This window comes from Notamacropus eugenii, chromosome 1 (genome assembly GCF_028372415.1).
Source record: "Notamacropus eugenii isolate mMacEug1 chromosome 1, mMacEug1.pri_v2, whole genome shotgun sequence".
NCBI classification, from domain to species: domain Eukaryota; kingdom Metazoa; phylum Chordata; class Mammalia; order Diprotodontia; family Macropodidae; genus Notamacropus; species Notamacropus eugenii.
In genome coordinates, this window is record NC_092872.1 from 577,119,209 (window position 1) to 577,137,952 (window position 18,744).

The 18,744-nt window shown below is 36.0% G+C and overlaps 1 protein-coding gene across 9 annotated transcripts in view; it reads right to left on the minus strand.

Moving 5' to 3' along the window:
* Nucleotides 1-18,744, minus strand: part of GPCPD1 (glycerophosphocholine phosphodiesterase 1) — a 102,615-nt gene that overhangs the window by 37,094 nt on the left and 46,777 nt on the right. For all 9 annotated transcript variants that reach the window (XM_072634407.1, XM_072634408.1, XM_072634403.1 and 6 more), the window contains 5 exons: nt 15,907-15,984; nt 8,835-8,877; nt 6,843-6,904; nt 3,029-3,094; nt 1,863-1,999 (listed from right to left, as the gene is read on the minus strand). In XM_072634407.1, coding sequence (XP_072490508.1) covers nt 1,863-1,999; nt 3,029-3,094; nt 6,843-6,904; nt 8,835-8,877; nt 15,907-15,984 — 386 coding nt within the window. The remainder of the gene's footprint in view (nt 1-1,862; nt 2,000-3,028; nt 3,095-6,842; nt 6,905-8,834; nt 8,878-15,906; nt 15,985-18,744) is intronic.

The following is an 18,744-nucleotide window of genomic DNA, read 5'->3' on the forward strand; positions in this document are numbered from 1 at the left end:
TTAGCTGTGAAAAGAAAAGAGACAGACTGATCACTGGAGATAATACAGAATAATTGATAGAGAAAGGTCCAGCAAGAGGATGGAGAAAATGACATTAGGGCTACAAATTGAGGGGTTGGTCTTTATAGGAAGGGCCATCTTCTTTTCAGAGATTGTAACAAAGCAAAAAAAGATAGGTCAAGACGTACAGCTACGGAATAGGGAAGATAAGGAAATTCACTATGAATAGTTTTGATTTTCCAAATCAAAATTCAACTAAGACAACACTTACTAAATTCCAACAATAAGCAAAATGGACAAGCTATTTGTTGTGAAAGAATGATGGAGGCAACATAAAGAATTTGAAGAGAAAGTCTGAAACAGTCACTGCAAAGAATATGAAAGAGAATTAATCAAGGAATAACAAAGACATGAAGAAGTAAGGGTACAAGTTGAGATTAGATCATTTGAAGTAGTAGTCAATCCAATCAATATGACTCCCTAAACCAGTGTTCAAAGGATCACAGTGGGAGTATGGAGAGATTATCAAGATTTAGGTAGGAGTACCAACATGAAGAAATGGTTTATAAAGCTGAAGGATCAGGATTAAGACTGAAAGGAGAAAACTGAGGAAAGAATAAAGGTCATGAACTAGAACAGAGAAGGATACAGAAAATGGAGATTAGAAAATACAGAACAGCTACAGGAAGAATGAGTGTGAAAGAAAGATAAAAAGGCATTACTGATCACTTGAGATAATGCAATGGACTAAATGAAAGAACTAATCAGAAAAGCAAGCTCCAGTAAGAGGTTGGAGAAGATGACATTAGGGATACAAATTGAGGGGTGGGTCTTCATAGGAAGAGCCACCTTTTTTTCAGAGACTTGTAACAAAGCAAGAAAAGAAAAGTGAAGACACATAGGTATGGAATAAGGAAAAATAAGGTAAAGAATGTTATCATCACAACGGAAAATTTCAGAATTTGAGAATGACTTCATTCAGTATTTTAAAAGTGAAATTGTTCTGCCTTTAATTGATTTCTAAATAACACAACCCAATCTACCTACATTATCCTACCCAAATCTGTTCAAGTAACCTATAAACCTAAGGATCACTTCTCCTCTTTGCTTTATTAAGCAGTTTAATAAATGGCTCACAATCTTTCTTTCCACCCCTACCATTGTCCTCATACTTGAAGTCTTCAATACATATATATACTAATGTCCCTTTGAACATTCTGACCTCAGGAATATCTTTACTCAACCTCAGCCACCCCTGAAATGGTCATATCTTAGATCTCACCATCGTTAACTATACTTCTTTCATGTTCTTGAATGCTGAAATGCTCTTCGCTGACCATAACATTCCGTCTTATATATCTACTTCTCCTCACCTCATTCCTCCGAAACCTACTCTTTTCCTCACTGTGATCTTCAGACATTCTAATACATTACTTCCACTGCAGTCACATTCCCAAAATGAAATCTCTTGTAAAAGGGAGTATATAGTTAGGTATATATGAAAAATAGTACTACTAGTAGGCAACACTCAAGTTTTGTTCAAGCCAGATATTTTTTGGGGGTAGGGGGATAAGAGGGGAACACAGGTGACAAATACAGCTTATATTTGGATCTTTACTGATAAGGAGGCTAAGAAATAAAGAGAAGAACTACACTGTCTTTTTCTGATGATTTTAATTCCATTTACCCATTCTCCATTCCTCCTCCCTTTCATTTGATTCCATTAGTGTTTATTTCCCCAAAGTAAAAAGAGGTGTGATAATGTGGAGAAACAGAAAAGGAAGACCAGATACAGAGGTGTTTAGCTTCTTCCCCCAAACAAATCATGGTTAAAATTATGATGTAAAAATTATGTTACTCACATTGTGCAGACATCTGCATCAAATGAAGAAAATATAATTCTTCTACTTCCAGACTTTTCTAAAACAGTCTTTAAAACAATATCTAAGAACAGGTTCATGTCAAAAAATGCTGACAAGTTGCCATCCCATATTCCATCCTATATGACAAAAGTATGTTGAATTAGAACAATTCATATGTAGTTCAGTCATTTTCACTTAAAAAATTATATAAAAATAATTTTAAACAAAAACCCATAATTATTTTTTTAAATGACAAGCTACAGTTTTTCATGGTTAAGTTAAAACAACACAGAATGGTTCTGATCATTGCTGGTAATCCATTTATACAAAATACCCACTTTAGATATCATTTGATATTTAACTCATTTTACTCTAATATATACCAAGTACTCACATAATGCTATCTAAAATAATTTGAAATACTAACCTTTTCAGGAAGCTAGGATGCACTGAAATGCACAGCAAATGTATCATCTTTTAAAATGGCTATACCTACACACACACACACACACACACACACACACACACACACACACACAGCCTGAGAAATCATACACTGTAGAAATATTGAGTGAAGATAACCATTTTCAACCTTACATGTACAGATCAAATAACCAAATGATGTTTGAGGACTGATAGGTGGCAACACTGAGTAAAACATCTCCTTGTTGATCTTTCTCTTTGGAAATCATGATATCTGATCTTCCACGCACTTAAGTGAATAAAGGCATTTTGTAATATGGGAGTGAATTAATTATCTGTTAGTGATTAATTCACTGCCAAGTTCTGCTGCTTACAATAAAAGCAAGGCTCTTGTAGAATAAGAGAGGCAAATTTTGATTAAAAGTAGAGTAGGGTTTAACAAACAAGGTGTTATCTGGCTTTGGTCAAATTACAGTGAAAGAACCAGAGGAGAACTGAACAATAATCTTGTTTAGGGCCATCCCTGATATTAACACTATTATCATACTATGCTACAATGATAAGTAAATTCATCATTTTTAAGTACAGTTATTAATATACCAATATATTAATGTGTACACTGATAATGAAGTTCAACAAGTTTTACGTATGCTAAAATAAAATTTTAACTCCACGTGTACAATTAATAATTTAAAATTTTGCCTATATAACCAAAAGACTACACAATGTATGAAATGACTTACCCTTTGTTGGCAAATCCATTTTACTTCAATGTTAAATCCAACATCCTCTGGCAAAGCCTCTAAAACCTAAAAAGAATTTTTTTTTTAAAGAGGGAATGTAGGATTAAGGAAAAAGAAGAAAAAATTATTACTAAAAGCAATCTGTAAGAAAAAATAGAAAGAAATATAAAGCATTAAGTTTAGTGTTTTAGCAAGTATAATTTTTATTGAGTTTATATAATTATAGCAAACAATATAGGTTTTTAAGGTTTGCAGAGAGCTTTATAAATAACTCATCTATACTCACAACAATACCTGGATGTAGGTACTCTGATTTCCATCATACAGATGATGAAACTGAGGAACAGAGTGGTTAAGTGACTTTCTGTCACACAGTTTGTAGGTGTCTAAAGCTGGTTTTGAACTCAGACTTTCCTGACTGCAGGTTTCATGCTCTACCACTGTGCCGTCTAGCCACGTAATCGACTAACTGGTAACAGATCAATTATTCTGGCTTGAACAGACCTATAAACCCTTGCACCCTTGCCCAATCACCAGTCATATCTAACCCAATTCAAATCCTGAATTATACTCAACCTTCTCTGTTCCCACTAAGCTACTAACTGCTAATTAGGAAAGTCATAACTTTGTTTAGCAGGTAAATTATAAATTCATATTCTAACATCAATTGGGCCCTTACTGCTACCTGGTATTCCTTTTAGTTCTCCTTAAGTGACTCTTCATATATCCTCCATAGCACCTATTCATTCTATTCATACTTTGTCATCTCCTTCCTCTTATGTCTCCACAGAGGAGAAAGGATTTACGTAGAACTTCATGTTCTCTACTCACCTCTATTTCTCAGAATCTTAGCTTCCTTTAAAATGTACCTCACATACAACCTCTTTTTAATGTGATTCCTTCCTACCATCCTAGATATTAGTTAACTCTCCCTCCTGAAATTTATTTTTTAAATTTAAAAAAAAATATATTTAAATTATATTTTTAAAAGTATATATTTAACTCATGTATGTTAGGGAAAGAGGAAAGAGGTGTGGGGAGGAGGAATAAACATTTATTAAACACTTGGTATGTATGTGCCAGGAACTATGCTAAGCACTTTACAAGTATTAACTAATTTGATCCCCACAACAACCCTGGGAGGTATAGGTGCTACTATTATCCTTATTTTATAGTTGAAGAAACTGAGGCAAACAGAAGTTTAAGTGACTGCCCAGGATTATATAGCCAGTAAGTGTCTTGAGGCTGGATTTGAAATAAGGGCTTCCTGAAACCAGGCCCAGTGTTCTAATTTATTGTATCTACTGCACCACCCAGATGCCTCTGTACATCCCCCCATTGATTTTAAGCTCTTAGAGGGCAGGGATTAGTTCATGCAAGGCACTTTAAAAATCTTAAAGCATTATACAAATCCTAGCTATTATTGTTTTTATCATGAGCATCTAGCACAATACCTTGCACTTAACAGGCACTTTACAAACATACTAATATACTAAACTGAATTAAGCAAAAAGATTTTAAAAGCATCAAGGCCACTTAAGAAAGTCTGCAGCAATCTCCACACAAAATATTCACTATCATTTTTGTTATGATTTAACTATACTAAGCTCAGTTACCAAAACCCATAACTATTCACACCTATCTTATATTTCCCTCTAATAACTCAGGAATATTGTACCTACTAATTCAATTATACCCCTTTTTGCTAATCCCTGAGCTTTACTGCCAATTCACTTTAATTACCCAGCAACTGTCCTTTATTATTACTACAATAAAAAAATTTAAATTAAAAAACTCTGCCTTACTATTGTTAATACTCAGGATTCCAAGTTTCTTTGATTATATGTATGTGTATATATATACATATGTATATATATGTATAAATACGCATATATGTATATGCATACATATATATAGAGAGAATTAAATTAAATAGAATTTGCTGACTAAATTTGTTAGTTTTCAAAACAGAAAACCAGGATCCACATTTATATTTTCTGTAAGGGGCAACAAGAAAGGCAAAGAAACTTGGAAACACACCATATGAGGCTACGCTGACTAAAATGGGGCTATTTACCCTGAGAAGAAAAGATCTAAGTTGATATAACAGCTAAATAATTAAAGGGCTGTCATGCTGAAGAGAGATTAGAGTTGTTGAAAGCATTTTGCATGCTATCTTATTTGATCCATATGAGGGTGTGTGTGTGCATGTGCGCGCGTGCATGTGTGTATAAAGATAACTAAAAAATTAATCAAGGGATAAAAGAATTTAAATTCCTAAGTAATGTAAAGTAATGTTTTAAATTGATCTGGTAAGTCAAAGTAATGTATTAAGCACTTACTATGTGCTATACAGTGTGCTAAGTGCAGGTCTTTACAAAGAAATACAAAAAAAGTCTCTGCCTTCAAGAAATTCATAATCTAATAAGGAAGAATGACATGCAGATAACAAGATACAAACAATATCTATCCAAAGTAGTTGGAAGAAATTCTTAAATGGAAGACACTAGGTACCTGAAAGGAACTTGCAAAAACTGGGATTTGAGCTGAATCTTGAAAGAAACTAGGGAAACTAAACGGCAGAAGTGAGGAATGACAGCATTACAGATATGAGAGATAGCCAGTGTAAAAAGCATAGCAATAGGTAGAGTACTGTATGCAAAGAACATCAAGTAAGTAAATGAATTTGGGTTGTAGAGTGCATGGAGGGAAGTAAAGTATGAGAAACCTGGAAAGTTAAAAAGGGCCCAGGTTGTGAAGAGCTTTAAATGTTAAAGAAAGAAATTTAAATTTGATCCCGAAGGTCACAGAAACTTCTCAAGTTAACTGACTGGGAGGCTGTAAGGTTTCATGTGGTCCAACTTATGTTTCTGAAAAATCACTTTGGCAGCTAAGTGGAGGATGGATTAAACTGCTGAGGAAAAGGGGTCAAGGAGACAATCAGAAGCAAGACGTGATAAGGGCCCAAACTATGGGAGTTGCTGAATGGAAAAGGAAACATATAGCAGGGATGTTATGAATTTAGAAAAGACAAGATCTGACAACAATTAGTCATATGGATTGAGTTAGAGTAAGAAATCAAAGGTGGTACCCAAGTTTCAAGCCAAGGTAACTGGGAGGATAGTGGTACCCTTGATAGTAATAGAAAATTGGCAAGAGGGGAGGGTTTAGGGGAAAAGTCAATAAACACTTACTGATCAGTCAATAAATACTTTTTAAGTTCTTGCTATGTGCTGGCACTGTGCTAAGCACTAGGCATACAAAGAAAAGCAAAAGATAGTCCCTGTCAAGGAACCCATAGACTAAGGTATAATAATAATAAATTTTGTTTCAGACATGCTAAGTTTGAGTTTCCTATGGGACATCTAGTTTGAGATATCCAAAAATTAGTAGTTGGTGAGGTCATAATGAAGACTAGGTCTAGATAAACAGATCTGTGAATCATGCGCAGGGAAAAGTGCAGATTTCTGCTGAATATCAAGTCTTCTTCTTAGTTATTAAATGGCACATTTAAAAAAATTAATCAACTTTTTTTTTTTAACAATAATTCATCCAATATTTCTGAAGTAGCTCCAGTGGGGTGAGCACTACACTTTGTAGATCATAAAATTAAACAAGGTCCCTTACCTCAAGAACTTGCTTAGTACTTAAATTTGTTTACTTCAATATGAATAATATAGAATCAAAAGCATATATTTTAAAATAAAATAAAATCATATAAACACCTATTATCTTTAAATTAACTAAAGAATTATTCAACATAAAAATTTTAAGACTATTCTTTTTATAAATATAGGTTTTGCAAAGTACTTACCATCTGGAGAGAAGGGAATGGTTGATTTTCAGAAATATAAGTTTCTTCTGTGGTTAACGATGCTGAAAATAAAATTTATAAATCCATCAATGAATATGAAACAAAATCTCTTATCTGAGTTCTTTTTGTATAGATGCTGTAAGATAACACAATACATTTTATTCACAAGCATATTTATTCAAGGTTCTTAAAAACTACATATAGCAACCCAGCCCTAGCCCTAATTTTCTATAACAGTTATGAAAAAGATTCTAATACCCGACAAATACTCAATTGTATATGAAGACATAGTGCAATGTCATAAAAAACAAAATATTGGCCTGAGAGTGAAGAAACCTAGATTCCAGTCCCATAAACATTTATTAAGGGTCAAGCATTGCTGCAATTATTTGGGACACGAAGACAGACAATCCCTGCTCTTGATGAACGCACAACCTAATGGAGGAGACAACATGTCAATAGCTATGTACAAATAAGCTATATATACAGGATATATTGGAAACAATTAACAGTGGGAAAGCACTACAAAAAAAGGGTATTGGGAAAAGGCCTCTTGTAGAAGGTTCAATTTTGGCTGAGATTTAGCAGAGGCCAAGGAAGCCAGGAAGTAGAGTTACGGAGGGAGAATATTTCAGGTTTGAGGGATGGCTTGTGAAAATGTCTGGAGTCAGAAAGTAAAATGGCTTGTTTAAGGAACAGCAAAGAGGCTGCTGCCACTGGATCAAAGATTATAGGACAGGGAAGGGCAAGGTCTAAGAAAATTTTAAAGGAACTCAGAGGAAGTGGGGGGTGGGGAGGAGGGAAGTAGTTATGAAGGGTTTTGAATGCCAAATCAAGGATTTTCTATTTCATCCTGAAGGTCAGAGGGAGCCATTGGAGTTTATTGAGTAGGGGTGATATGATCAGACTGTTATTTTGGGAAGATAATTTTTGACAGCTGAGTAAAAGAAGAAATCTAGTCAGGGGAGACTTGCAGGAGGCAACCCAACCAGCAGGCTGCAGCAATACTATAGATGTGAAATGATAAAGGCCTGCTCCAGATTGATGGTAGTGCCAGAGGAGAGAAGGAGGCTTTTATGAAACGTTGCAAAGGTAAAACTGACAGATTGTGGCAACTGATCAGATATGGGGGTGGGTGGTGAAAGAGAGTGCAAAGTCAAGGACAACACCAAGGATCAAAGCCTGGGTGACTGGACAGATGGCAATACTCTCAACAGTAATATGAAAGGGAGGCAGGGAGATAATGAGTTCTGTTTTGGTCATGTTGAATTTAAGAACTCTATAAGATACTCTGTTTGAAATATCCATTAGTCAATTGAAGATGTGAGACTGGAGGTCAGCAAAGACATTAGGGTTGAAAAAGATCTGAGAATCACCAGCATAGAGATGATAATTGAATCCATGGGAGTTGGTGAGTCTCCAAGGAAAGTAGTACACAGAGAGGAGAGGGCCTAAGACAGTGGTGGGGAATCTGTGGCCTCATGGTCACATGTGGCCTTCTAGATCCTTGGGTATGGCCTTTTGACTGAGTCCAAGTTTTACAGGACAAATCCTTTTATTAAGGGGATTTTTTCTGTGAAGTCTGGATTCAGCCAAAGGTTGCACTTGAAGACCTAGAGGGTCATATGTGACCTAGAGACCACAGGTTCTCCACCCCTGGCCTATGATACAGCCCTATGGGATAATCAAGGTTAAAGGGCATAACCTGGATGAAGATCCAGCAAAGACTGAGAAGACTGCAATCAAATAGGCAGCAGGAGAACCAGAAGAGAGCAGTGTTACAAAACTCTAATATTCTATGATTCTGTGAAACAGTTAAACTTAGTTCTGCATTAAATGTATGCTTGACTTGCCAGTAGTATGTTGATTGACATGTAAAGAATATTAAATTCCATCTTTAAAAATCAAGTTTAGAATATACTAATTCAACTGGAAAGAAATAAAATATAAATGTTAATTTGAAATAAACCATTTTTCAATGCTGCTACATACCACTTAAGTACTCTTTTGATTTTAGTGCAGTTACATGTGACAGCTGGAAAATACAAAAGAAAAATTATAGTTATTTTTAAGCTTTATGATGAAGAGATGAAAGAGAGAAATCAGAAGGGGAAGAAAGTTATAGATGCTTGCAAAATTGAGCATAATCCAATGTACAACATTTGAAACAACCAATTTAAAGATAAGCTCTAATAAACCACACATCCTATAAATGTTAACAAATACAATGGCAAAAAAAACAGAACCAAAGACCTTGTCCCTTGATTACAAATGTTAGTACAAGACAGCACTGAATGAGCATCAGTCTAATCTGTAAAATGGTTTATAACAGTAGATCTTTCAGAAATGTAATTTAGAAGGTAGGGATATACTAAAAAATTACACTGCACATTAACGTAACACATTTTTATGGCATGAACATACATGTAAATAGTTAAGCTCTCTGAATGATAGTATGATAATATGATAGAGAAGGCAAAAGTAATTAATAAAAAAGAAACATTCACTGTTTGGCTCACTTGGTTGGAGCTCCATATTTATTCATCTAAAGTTATAAGAGTAAATTCTATATGTGATGTCAGCTTCACTGTGTGACATAGCTTATGATGGAAGGAATCACAGAATATTAAAAGTGAAAGAGATTTTAATTCTAGCTAGCCATTTCACAAATGCTAAACCTTAGGAGAACTGAACAAGAAATTTAATGGATAAATCACCAAAAATCTGAAGCAATACTGACACTAGGATACCTGGAGAGAGAAAAATATGAGTTCAGGAAACATTTCAAAAGCATGGTTCTAGCAGTAAGGAAAAAAATTTAATTACCCAAATATTTACTGGAATTCTTGGGCCAAAAACAGTACAGGTAATAATTTGACTTGCCTAAATAATGACTTCAACATTCAAAAAAAGTAGTGGAATGAATGACAGGAAATTTTAACCAAATATAATTCTTACTACATCAAGAAACTAGTTGTTGAAGTACAAATAATAGGAAACCTGGAAGAATGTAGTAGTTCCTCTCTCTAAGAGACTGTGAAAAAGAAGGAATTCAAGAATTGTAACACATACCCTAAGGAACGGAAGAAGATTTCAAAAAGGTTCAGAAAAAGTATGAGTGTGATTTCATGGACTGAAATTCAGTAAGGATCAGCCCTGGAGGAATGGGAAGATATTAAGGAGGAAATTCTGCAGACACACCGAAATAATTCTGATGACACACAGAAATAATTCTGATAAGAAAATCAGGAGTAATTTAAAGAGATTGATGTAATTGCACTGGACACCCACTGACATATCTTTGTAAATAAATGTACACATATATATGTTGTTTGTCCATCTTTTTCAGAGGACTGTAACATCAGGAAGGTGATGGTATAACTTGAAAGTGAATTGAAGTGAGGGAGGGCTGTGCAGTCACCAGCCTCACTTTCTCCTCTGAAGTCATCTGGGTCCAGTAACAAGACATGGATCAGATCATGGAGATGGCCCCATACATATAAATAATACAAACACGTATATGTGCAAATATGTGTACCTATACATCCACATGTGTAAATGTGTATTTATATACACAATTATGAATTTACCTTATCTTTTATATCACATTAATTTCCATATATCAATATAATGAACATACGCTTTCCCATTTTGTTGACAAGTTTTAACTGCTTCATTTATTCCAGGTATACTAGCTGTTTGAACCCAAATAGTGGTCTTCTTTAAAGCTTTATTTGTGGATGTTATGGAATATTCTCTTCTTCTGGGTTTGTGTCTTGGGCATCCCCATCATCATAAGAGCTTTTTATGACAGGATTTTCTTTTTGCTTGCTCCTTCTTACAGCCTACTTTCTGATTTTGTACTTAATCCTAGGTCCAAGACCTGTGCACTTCTGTAGCGTAGGCCTGCTTTGGTACTGTTGCTACTTTTTTGGAAGCTTGAGTGTTATGTTGTTCAAGGATCTCTGAGATAGCTCATGCTCAGAAGCTGCATTCTTTTAGGGATCCCACAGTGGCCTGATCCAGGGCAAAATCTAATTGCTGCCCCCTTGGTCTGCAAGTTCTGAACCTGGGTCTGAAATTGAGCAAGAGTACTGCTGTTCAACTCAGCCACTGTCAGTCAGCTGAAAAGGTCTGCAGGTTCAGTTACAGAACTATAGATTCCCCTTAGTTCTCAGATTCATGACCTGGTTATTCTTCTGTAGGCTTTAGACTGGAATGGAGGCTAGAAATGATACTCTTCTTTGCTCATGAAAGCTGAACTACTGATGCTGCTTTCTTCCCAACTTGCTCCTCTCTCAGTATATCAACAAGGGCCTGAGACTACAGGTGGGGGAAGGTGGGGCACTGATAGGAACGCACATGTGTGGACATACGTCTCCTTGTCAATTTGCTCAGTACTTGAGATCTGGAATTAGATAGTGGGAAAAAATGTCGCCAGTTCACATCTGTCCCTGTCAGATACCCTGACATAAGTGTGGGGGTACTCCCATATGAGTCTGGGACTCTTCTTGTCCCAGTTTATAGCCTCTCCTTGCACACTGGTGTGCTTTCCAGCATGGTACTCTGCACCAGTCACTGCCCCAATATCTGCATACCTCTCTGTTGGTCCAGTCAATTGGGCTGGAAAAATGACTCATTCTTTTTCTTGGATTACCCCCATCAGGATTCAGTCTGGTGTATTTTCTAGATATGTTTAAGAGAAGTTTTGGGAGAAGCTCCTCAATGCACTGTTTCCTGCTATCTTACCATCCTCCTCCTATGTACTACATGAATTAAAACTACATCCTCAAGTATGAAAAAAATTGGCAGATATGATTACTATCGTACTTGATCACTGATCTTTGAAATATGACTTTTATGATACATTAGGTAGTTTTGCTTAACTTTCCTCCTTTTAGACTTTATTATAAGGATGTCTTTTTGCTAGAGAAAAGGAGAAAGAACATAATGGGAAATATGTTGTTGTTCAGTCATGTCTGACTCTTCATGACCCCGCAGACCATTATACACCAGGCCCTTCTATCTTCCACTGTCTGTCAAAGTTTGTCCAAGCTCATGTTCGTTGCTTCCACGACATTATCTATTCAACTCATCTTCTACTGTCCCCCTCTCCTTTTGCCTTTAATCTTTCCCAACATCAAGGTCTTTTCCAGTGAGCCTTATCTTCTCATTATGTGGCCAAAATATTTGAGCTTCAGCTTTAGCATTCACCCTTCCAATGCTTTGAATTAATTTCTTTAAGCATTGACTGGTCTGATCTCCTTGTCCAAGGGACTCTCAAAAATCTTCTCGAGGACAATTCAAAACCATTGATTTTGCAGAATTCATCTTTCCCAGTAACTCAACTCTCACAGCCATGTATTCCTAATGGAATTTCTCTTCAAGAAAATTTGTCTTTGACTACACAGACCTGTCAGAAAGGTGATGTCTCTGCTTTTCAGCACACTGCCTAGATCTGGTATAGCTTTCCTTCCAAAAACCAAGCTTTTTAAAATTCCACGACTGCAGTTGCTGTCTGCAATTTTCTTCGAGTCCAAGAATAAAATCTGACACTGCTTCCATTTCTCCTCCCCTATTTGCCAGGACGTAACATAACCAACTGCCATGACCTTAGTTTTTTTATGTCGAGTTTCAAGCCAGCTTTTACACTCTTCTTTCACCCTCATCAAGAGGCTTCTTAATTCCTCTTCACTTTCTGTCATCAGAGTGGCATCATTTGCACATATGAGATTATTGATATTTCTCCTGGCAACCTTAATTTTGGCTTTTAATTCACCCAGCCTGATATTTTGCATGATATACCCTGCGTGTAAGTTAAGTAAATGAGGTGACCATATACAGCCTTGTCATAGTTCCTGCCCAGTCTTTGACCAATCAGTTCCAGGTTTGGTCCTAACTGTTGCTTCTTGAATCACATACAGGTTCTTCTGGAGACAAGCAAGATGATCTGGTACTCCCATTTCTTGGAGGACTTGCCACATTTTGTTGTGATGCACACAAAGGCTTTAGCAAAGTCAATGAAGCAGATGTTTTTCTGGAACTCCTATGATTTCTCCACAATTCAGCAAGTAATAGTAATTTGGTCTCTACTTCCTCTGCCCCTCTGAAAACCAGCCATCATGATCTTATGGTAATTCTCAATTCACATGGTGCCAAAGTCAAGCTTGCAGAATCTTAAGCACATGAAATAAGCACAACTGTTCGCTTACTTTACTTGGCCATTCCTTGGAATTCCTTCCTTATGACTAGGATGTAAATTGATCTTTTCCAATTCTATGGCCACTGTTAAGTTTTCCAAACTTGCTGGCATACTGAACGTAGCACTTAAACAGCAGAATTTTTAATAGCTCAGCTGGAATGCCACCATCTCCACTAGCCTCAGTGTTAGCAATGCTTTCTATTGCCCATTTTACTTCATTCTCCAGGATGCCTGGCTCTACATCAGTAACCACACCATAGTAGTTAAAAATGATGTTAAGATCTTTCTTGTATAGTTCAGTATATTCCTGCCACCTCTTCTTAATCTACTCAACTTCTGTTAAGCCTCTACCACTTTTGTATCATGCCTATTTTGCATGAAATATTCTCATGATATCTCTAATTTGCTTGAAGAGAGTTCTTATCTTTTCCATTCTATTGTTTTCTTCTATTTCTTTGCATTGCTCATTTAAGAAAACCTTATCTCTCCTTGCTGTTATCTGAAATTCCCATTCAGTCAGGGCTAGCTTTCCCTTTCTCTTTTCCCCTCATTTATAAAGCATCATCAGCCAGCCATTTTGCTCTTTTGATTTAGGATCTTTTTTTTTGCTGTTTCCTAGACAATATTACAAACCTCTAGCCATAGCTCTTCAGGCACTCAATCCAGATCTAATCCCCTAAATCTATTCATCACTTCCACTTCATAAGGAATATTATTTAGGTCATACCTATACAATATGATGGTTTTTCCTACTTTCATCAATTCAAGTCTGAATTTTGAAATAAGAAGCTCATGACCACAGTCTGCTCTCAGTCGTGTTTTAACTGACTGTACAGAGCTTCTCTGATTACAAAGTATATCAATCTGATTTTGATATTGACTAGCTGGTGAGGTGCACATATTGAGTCACCTTTGGAACTGTTGAAAAAGAGTGCTATGACCAGCTAATTATCTTGACAAAGCTTTCAGTCTCTTCCCAGCTTATTTTGTACTCTCAAGGCCAAACTTACCTGTTATCTAAATTATTTTCTGATTTCCTACTTTAGCATTCAATCCGCTATGATAAATGTGACTGTGTATGTGTGTTATTTCTAGAAGATGACATAGGTCTTCATATAACTGAGTAATTTTGGTCTCTTTCAGCATCAGTGGTTGGAGCACAGTTATTATTACCATGATGCTTAATGGTTTGTTCGGATATCAATGTGTCATTTGTGAGATTATACTTCAGTACTACTTTTCTCACCCTTTTATTGACCATGAGGGCTATTCCATTTCTTCTGAGGGATTATTGCCCACAGTACTATATATAATGATCACCTGAATTCAGCCATTCCCTTCCATTTAAGTTCACTGTCACCCACGATTTCGATATGTAATCTTTCCATCTCCCGTCTGGATAAAGATAATCAAGATAAGACATCCAGCTTCTCTTGATTCCTAGATCTTACTGGGAAATATACATATTGTAAAAACAAAAATGAAACAATTTTTCTTTTAAGAAAGATCATGGAGAAGAGAAAAGGTACCAACGGTTTGAAAAAGGTATGCTGTCACTCCAATTTTCAAAAAAGGAAAAGCATAGAGTCTTCAAACTACAATTTCTGGAAAAAATTTAGAGCATATTATTAAATGAGATGGTTAAATTTCATGTAGAAAAATAAAGTGATTGAAAAGTTGCAACACGACTTAATCAAGAACAAGTCAATTAAAACTAACTCAATTTCATTTATTTAACATGGCTGCTAGACTGGTAAATAAGAAAAATCGATATGGTCTAGGTAAATTTTACTTTTAGCAAAGCATCTGAAAAAGTTTAATGCTCTTCCTGCAGGAAAGATGGAGAGATATACACTAGACAATTGCTCAGTTAGATGGATTCAGAACTGGCTGAATGTCCACACCCAAAGAGTTTGAACTAACAGCTCCATGTCAATAAAGAGAGGTCTCCAATTGACTTACCAAGAGATCTGTTCTTGGCCCTATACTTTGCAGCTGTCTTTTTTACTGATTTGGATAGAGGCATACATGGCATGGTTAACAGAGATGCCTTAAAAGAGGGATAGGTGAGAATGAAAATCAGAAGTGGTTTAAATATAGGTTTAATCTGTTGAAATGACATTTGAAAGAGTTAATGCAATTTTTGATACCTAGGTTCCAGAAACTGACTTCACACAGGATCAGACAGCTCTAGACAGAAGTTAGTCCGAAAAGCATATTGAGTCAACAAGATACGGTGACCAAGAAAGCTAATGAAATCTTAGGGTACACTGAGAGATAACAGCATTCGGAACTAGGAAACTGACAGTCACATTATTTATTATTCTGCCTATGTCAGTCCACATATGAAAAATTTTGTTCCACTCTAGGTAATGATTTTAGGAGACAATTATAAACTGCAGAGAGTCCTGTGGACAACCAGGATGGTACAGAGCATCAAAATCGACAAATATTGTCTTCAAATATTTGAAGAGGTATCATATAGAACAAGGAATTAGGCTTGTCCTGCTTGAACACAAAAAACAGAACCAGAAGCAACAGGTGAAAGCAGTACAAAGGAAAATTAGGCTTATTTTAATAAAAGATTTATTCTCTATTAGAACTAACCAAAAATTGAAAAGGTCCCCTTGTAAAGTACTGGATTCCTCTCTTTCAGGGATATCATTTAAAGGGATTCTTGTTTCTACTGTTTGATCCAGTGGCCTCTGAGGTCCTTTCCATTTCAAATTCTGAATTCTATGAAATTTATTCCCAGTAATAGAAATATGAAGCACACTTTACTAATATCTGATAGCAGATTGACTGGATTCTTCATATGTAGAAAGGACTTCTAAAGTTAAAGAAAAATTAAATTCTTATTACCTTCAACAGCTGGAGTTGTTCAAAAGTTAATTCTTTCACTGGAATTTCAAACAGTTCTGTTGGTTCATGATCAAATTTCTTTTAAAAAAAATCAGAAAGATTATTAAGCTTCACTGAATGTATTCCAAGTCATTTACAAATTCTATTATTCCAAGTGTATCACATAAAAAAACTGTGAAAAATGAGGATTCAGACTATATAGAAAAGAAGAAATTAATGGTGTAGGGGGCTCTTCTTCATCATTTCTTTATTATTACAATAATAGTCTTCGTCAAAGTTTTCTAAATTTTGCAAGACACAAAATTCATTACTAGGTCTGTAAACAAAGTGTTTCCTGCTAAAAAAGGATTTGTAAAGCTTACATTCCACTAACAATGGTGCTAATAATTCTTCTCAAAAGGTTACTTCCTATTAATTATGTGTATCTTTATATATGTATCTTTTATCTCCACTCCTTGACGGCAAGGACTGTTTCATTTTGTTTTTCCTCTGTAGCCCTTACGCCTAGCACAATGACTGGCACACTGTAGGTGCTTAATAAATATTTGCTGACTGACTGATAGGTTAGCTTGAAGAAGCCAGAATCACTGCCAAAGTATGATAAAACATGCTTTATCATAAAGCAAAGATAAAATAAAATTTTAATAGGGCACACTTTTTAATATTTCTTAAAAAAAAGTAAATGTAAATTCAGAAAACAGCATTTAGTCTAGAGTCTGACACCTTTAACATTCTGATACTTTGATGGTCCTGTGATTTATCTCATTGGTGTGGATATTCCTTCGAAGTGTTGCAAATTACAACTTCACACCTTCTCATTCTCTGCAACTCTTCTCCATGTCACCTAATGTGTCTGGGACATTCCTTTGGATCACTTTACATTACTGTTAATCTTTTTTCCCTCACTCTTACTACATGACAGACCCATTTTCTTTTCTGGTTATGTATCTCTGTGATCATCCTTTATGCAACTTCCCTTGCAGTCTATTCATGCCCAGCATGTATCTTTCTCCAACTACTTTAATTCTCTGGAGACTATAATTTCATAACTTACAGCTTTATGAAACAGAAGTGGTGGGGAGGGGAGGGGAGGGGAGATTATTAACCACCTATTATGTGCCAGGCATTGTGCTAAGCATTTTATAAATATTCTATTGATTTTCACAATAATGCAGTTATTGTGACAGTTGAGGAAACTAAGGCAGAGGTTAAATGACTTGCCCAGGGTCACAGAGTTGATAAGTATCTGAGGCTGGATATCAACATAGGTTTCCCCTAATTCTAGGTCAAACACTGAATCCAAAGCACAACCGAGCTGCCAGAATTTCTCACTCCTTCCATCATCTTAAACTCACTGAGGTCTAGCTCCTTCCTGATGATACAGTATCCTTGGTGAATTTTCACTAATATCCCAACTGATCATACTGTTAAGAGTCAGAATACTCCTTGCTCCCTCTGCCACATCCACTCTCTCAATCAGCAACCTCTACTTACTCCTTTAAAGTTCATTCTATCTATACTGTCATCTGTTCAAGACTTTGGTAGGTATCCACTAACTTCAAGGGTATTTTCCTCGCTAGTTTGACACCTAGCTCTCTCCTTCCCAACTCCTGCCCTTATAGGGATTTCAACATATGTGTTAACAATCCCTCAAAGACACTAACTGCTGTGTTCCTCAACTTACCCATTTCCGATGACCTACTCTTCCAAGCCACTCAGCTACACACAGGGATTGTCATATGCTTCCACTTCAAAGGTCATAAACACTGAAATTCCTTTTTCTGACCATAATCTTTCATCATTCCACCTTATCCTCTCACAACCCCTAACACTGTTCTTTGTTCTTATTATGATTTCTAATCCTTTCATCTCTCAGTTCTTACATTCTCCCCACTTCCCTTAGGCGAACACATTCAAACTAACACTACCTTTTTCTTATCAGCTCCTTGCCCCCTTATTTTATTGCCAATCTTGTCCTCCTACCATTCCTTACCTTTATTCTATTCACATGCTATTGCATTACACTGGAAAAATCATGAAACCATTTTAACTAGGTCCACTATAGATTTGTGTTACATTCTCAAATGGGCCCTCACAGTAGTAAGGCAATCCTTTTACACCTCTCTAATTAATTCACTATACCACTCATTACTGTGGTTTTTCAAGCCTTTTTTTTTCCTTCTTCAAACTTCTCATGGTAACCCCTACTTCACACTCTCACCTGAGAACCTTGATATATTTCACTGAAAAAATTAAGGTCATTCACCAAAAGTTTCCTCTTCTGCCCTTCTCATTTCACATCATTCAGATGTCTTTGCTATTATCTCCTCCTGTTTTACATGAAGAAGGAGCCCTTCTAACTAAGGCAACATTTTTACCAACAAAAAGGATCCTGTTTCATCCCATCTTTTTCCAGCAAACTGCCCCTCTCTCTTCCCCACTCTCTCACTAATCTCCAATCTCTGTGTACCTGGGCTGCTCTTCCAACTGGACTACAAGTATTCCCATTACCTCTTCCATCATCAAAAAACTTTCACCTGATCTGTCCATCCCCATTAACTATTATCCTTTCTCTCAAGGCCAAACTCCTTAAAAAGGCTATCTACAATCAGTGCTTCAACTTCCTTTCCTCTTAACTTTCTGTACTTTTCTGACTTCCAGTCTCCAACTGCCAATGGAGAATTTTGAACATACCATACTCAGCATAAACATCCTATACTCAACATGTATAAAACTGAACACATTATCTTTTCCCCCAAAACCCTGTGTCTCTCCTTAACTTAACTATTACTGTAGAGCAGTGCTTCTTAAACTTTGTCTACTCGCAACCCACAGTTT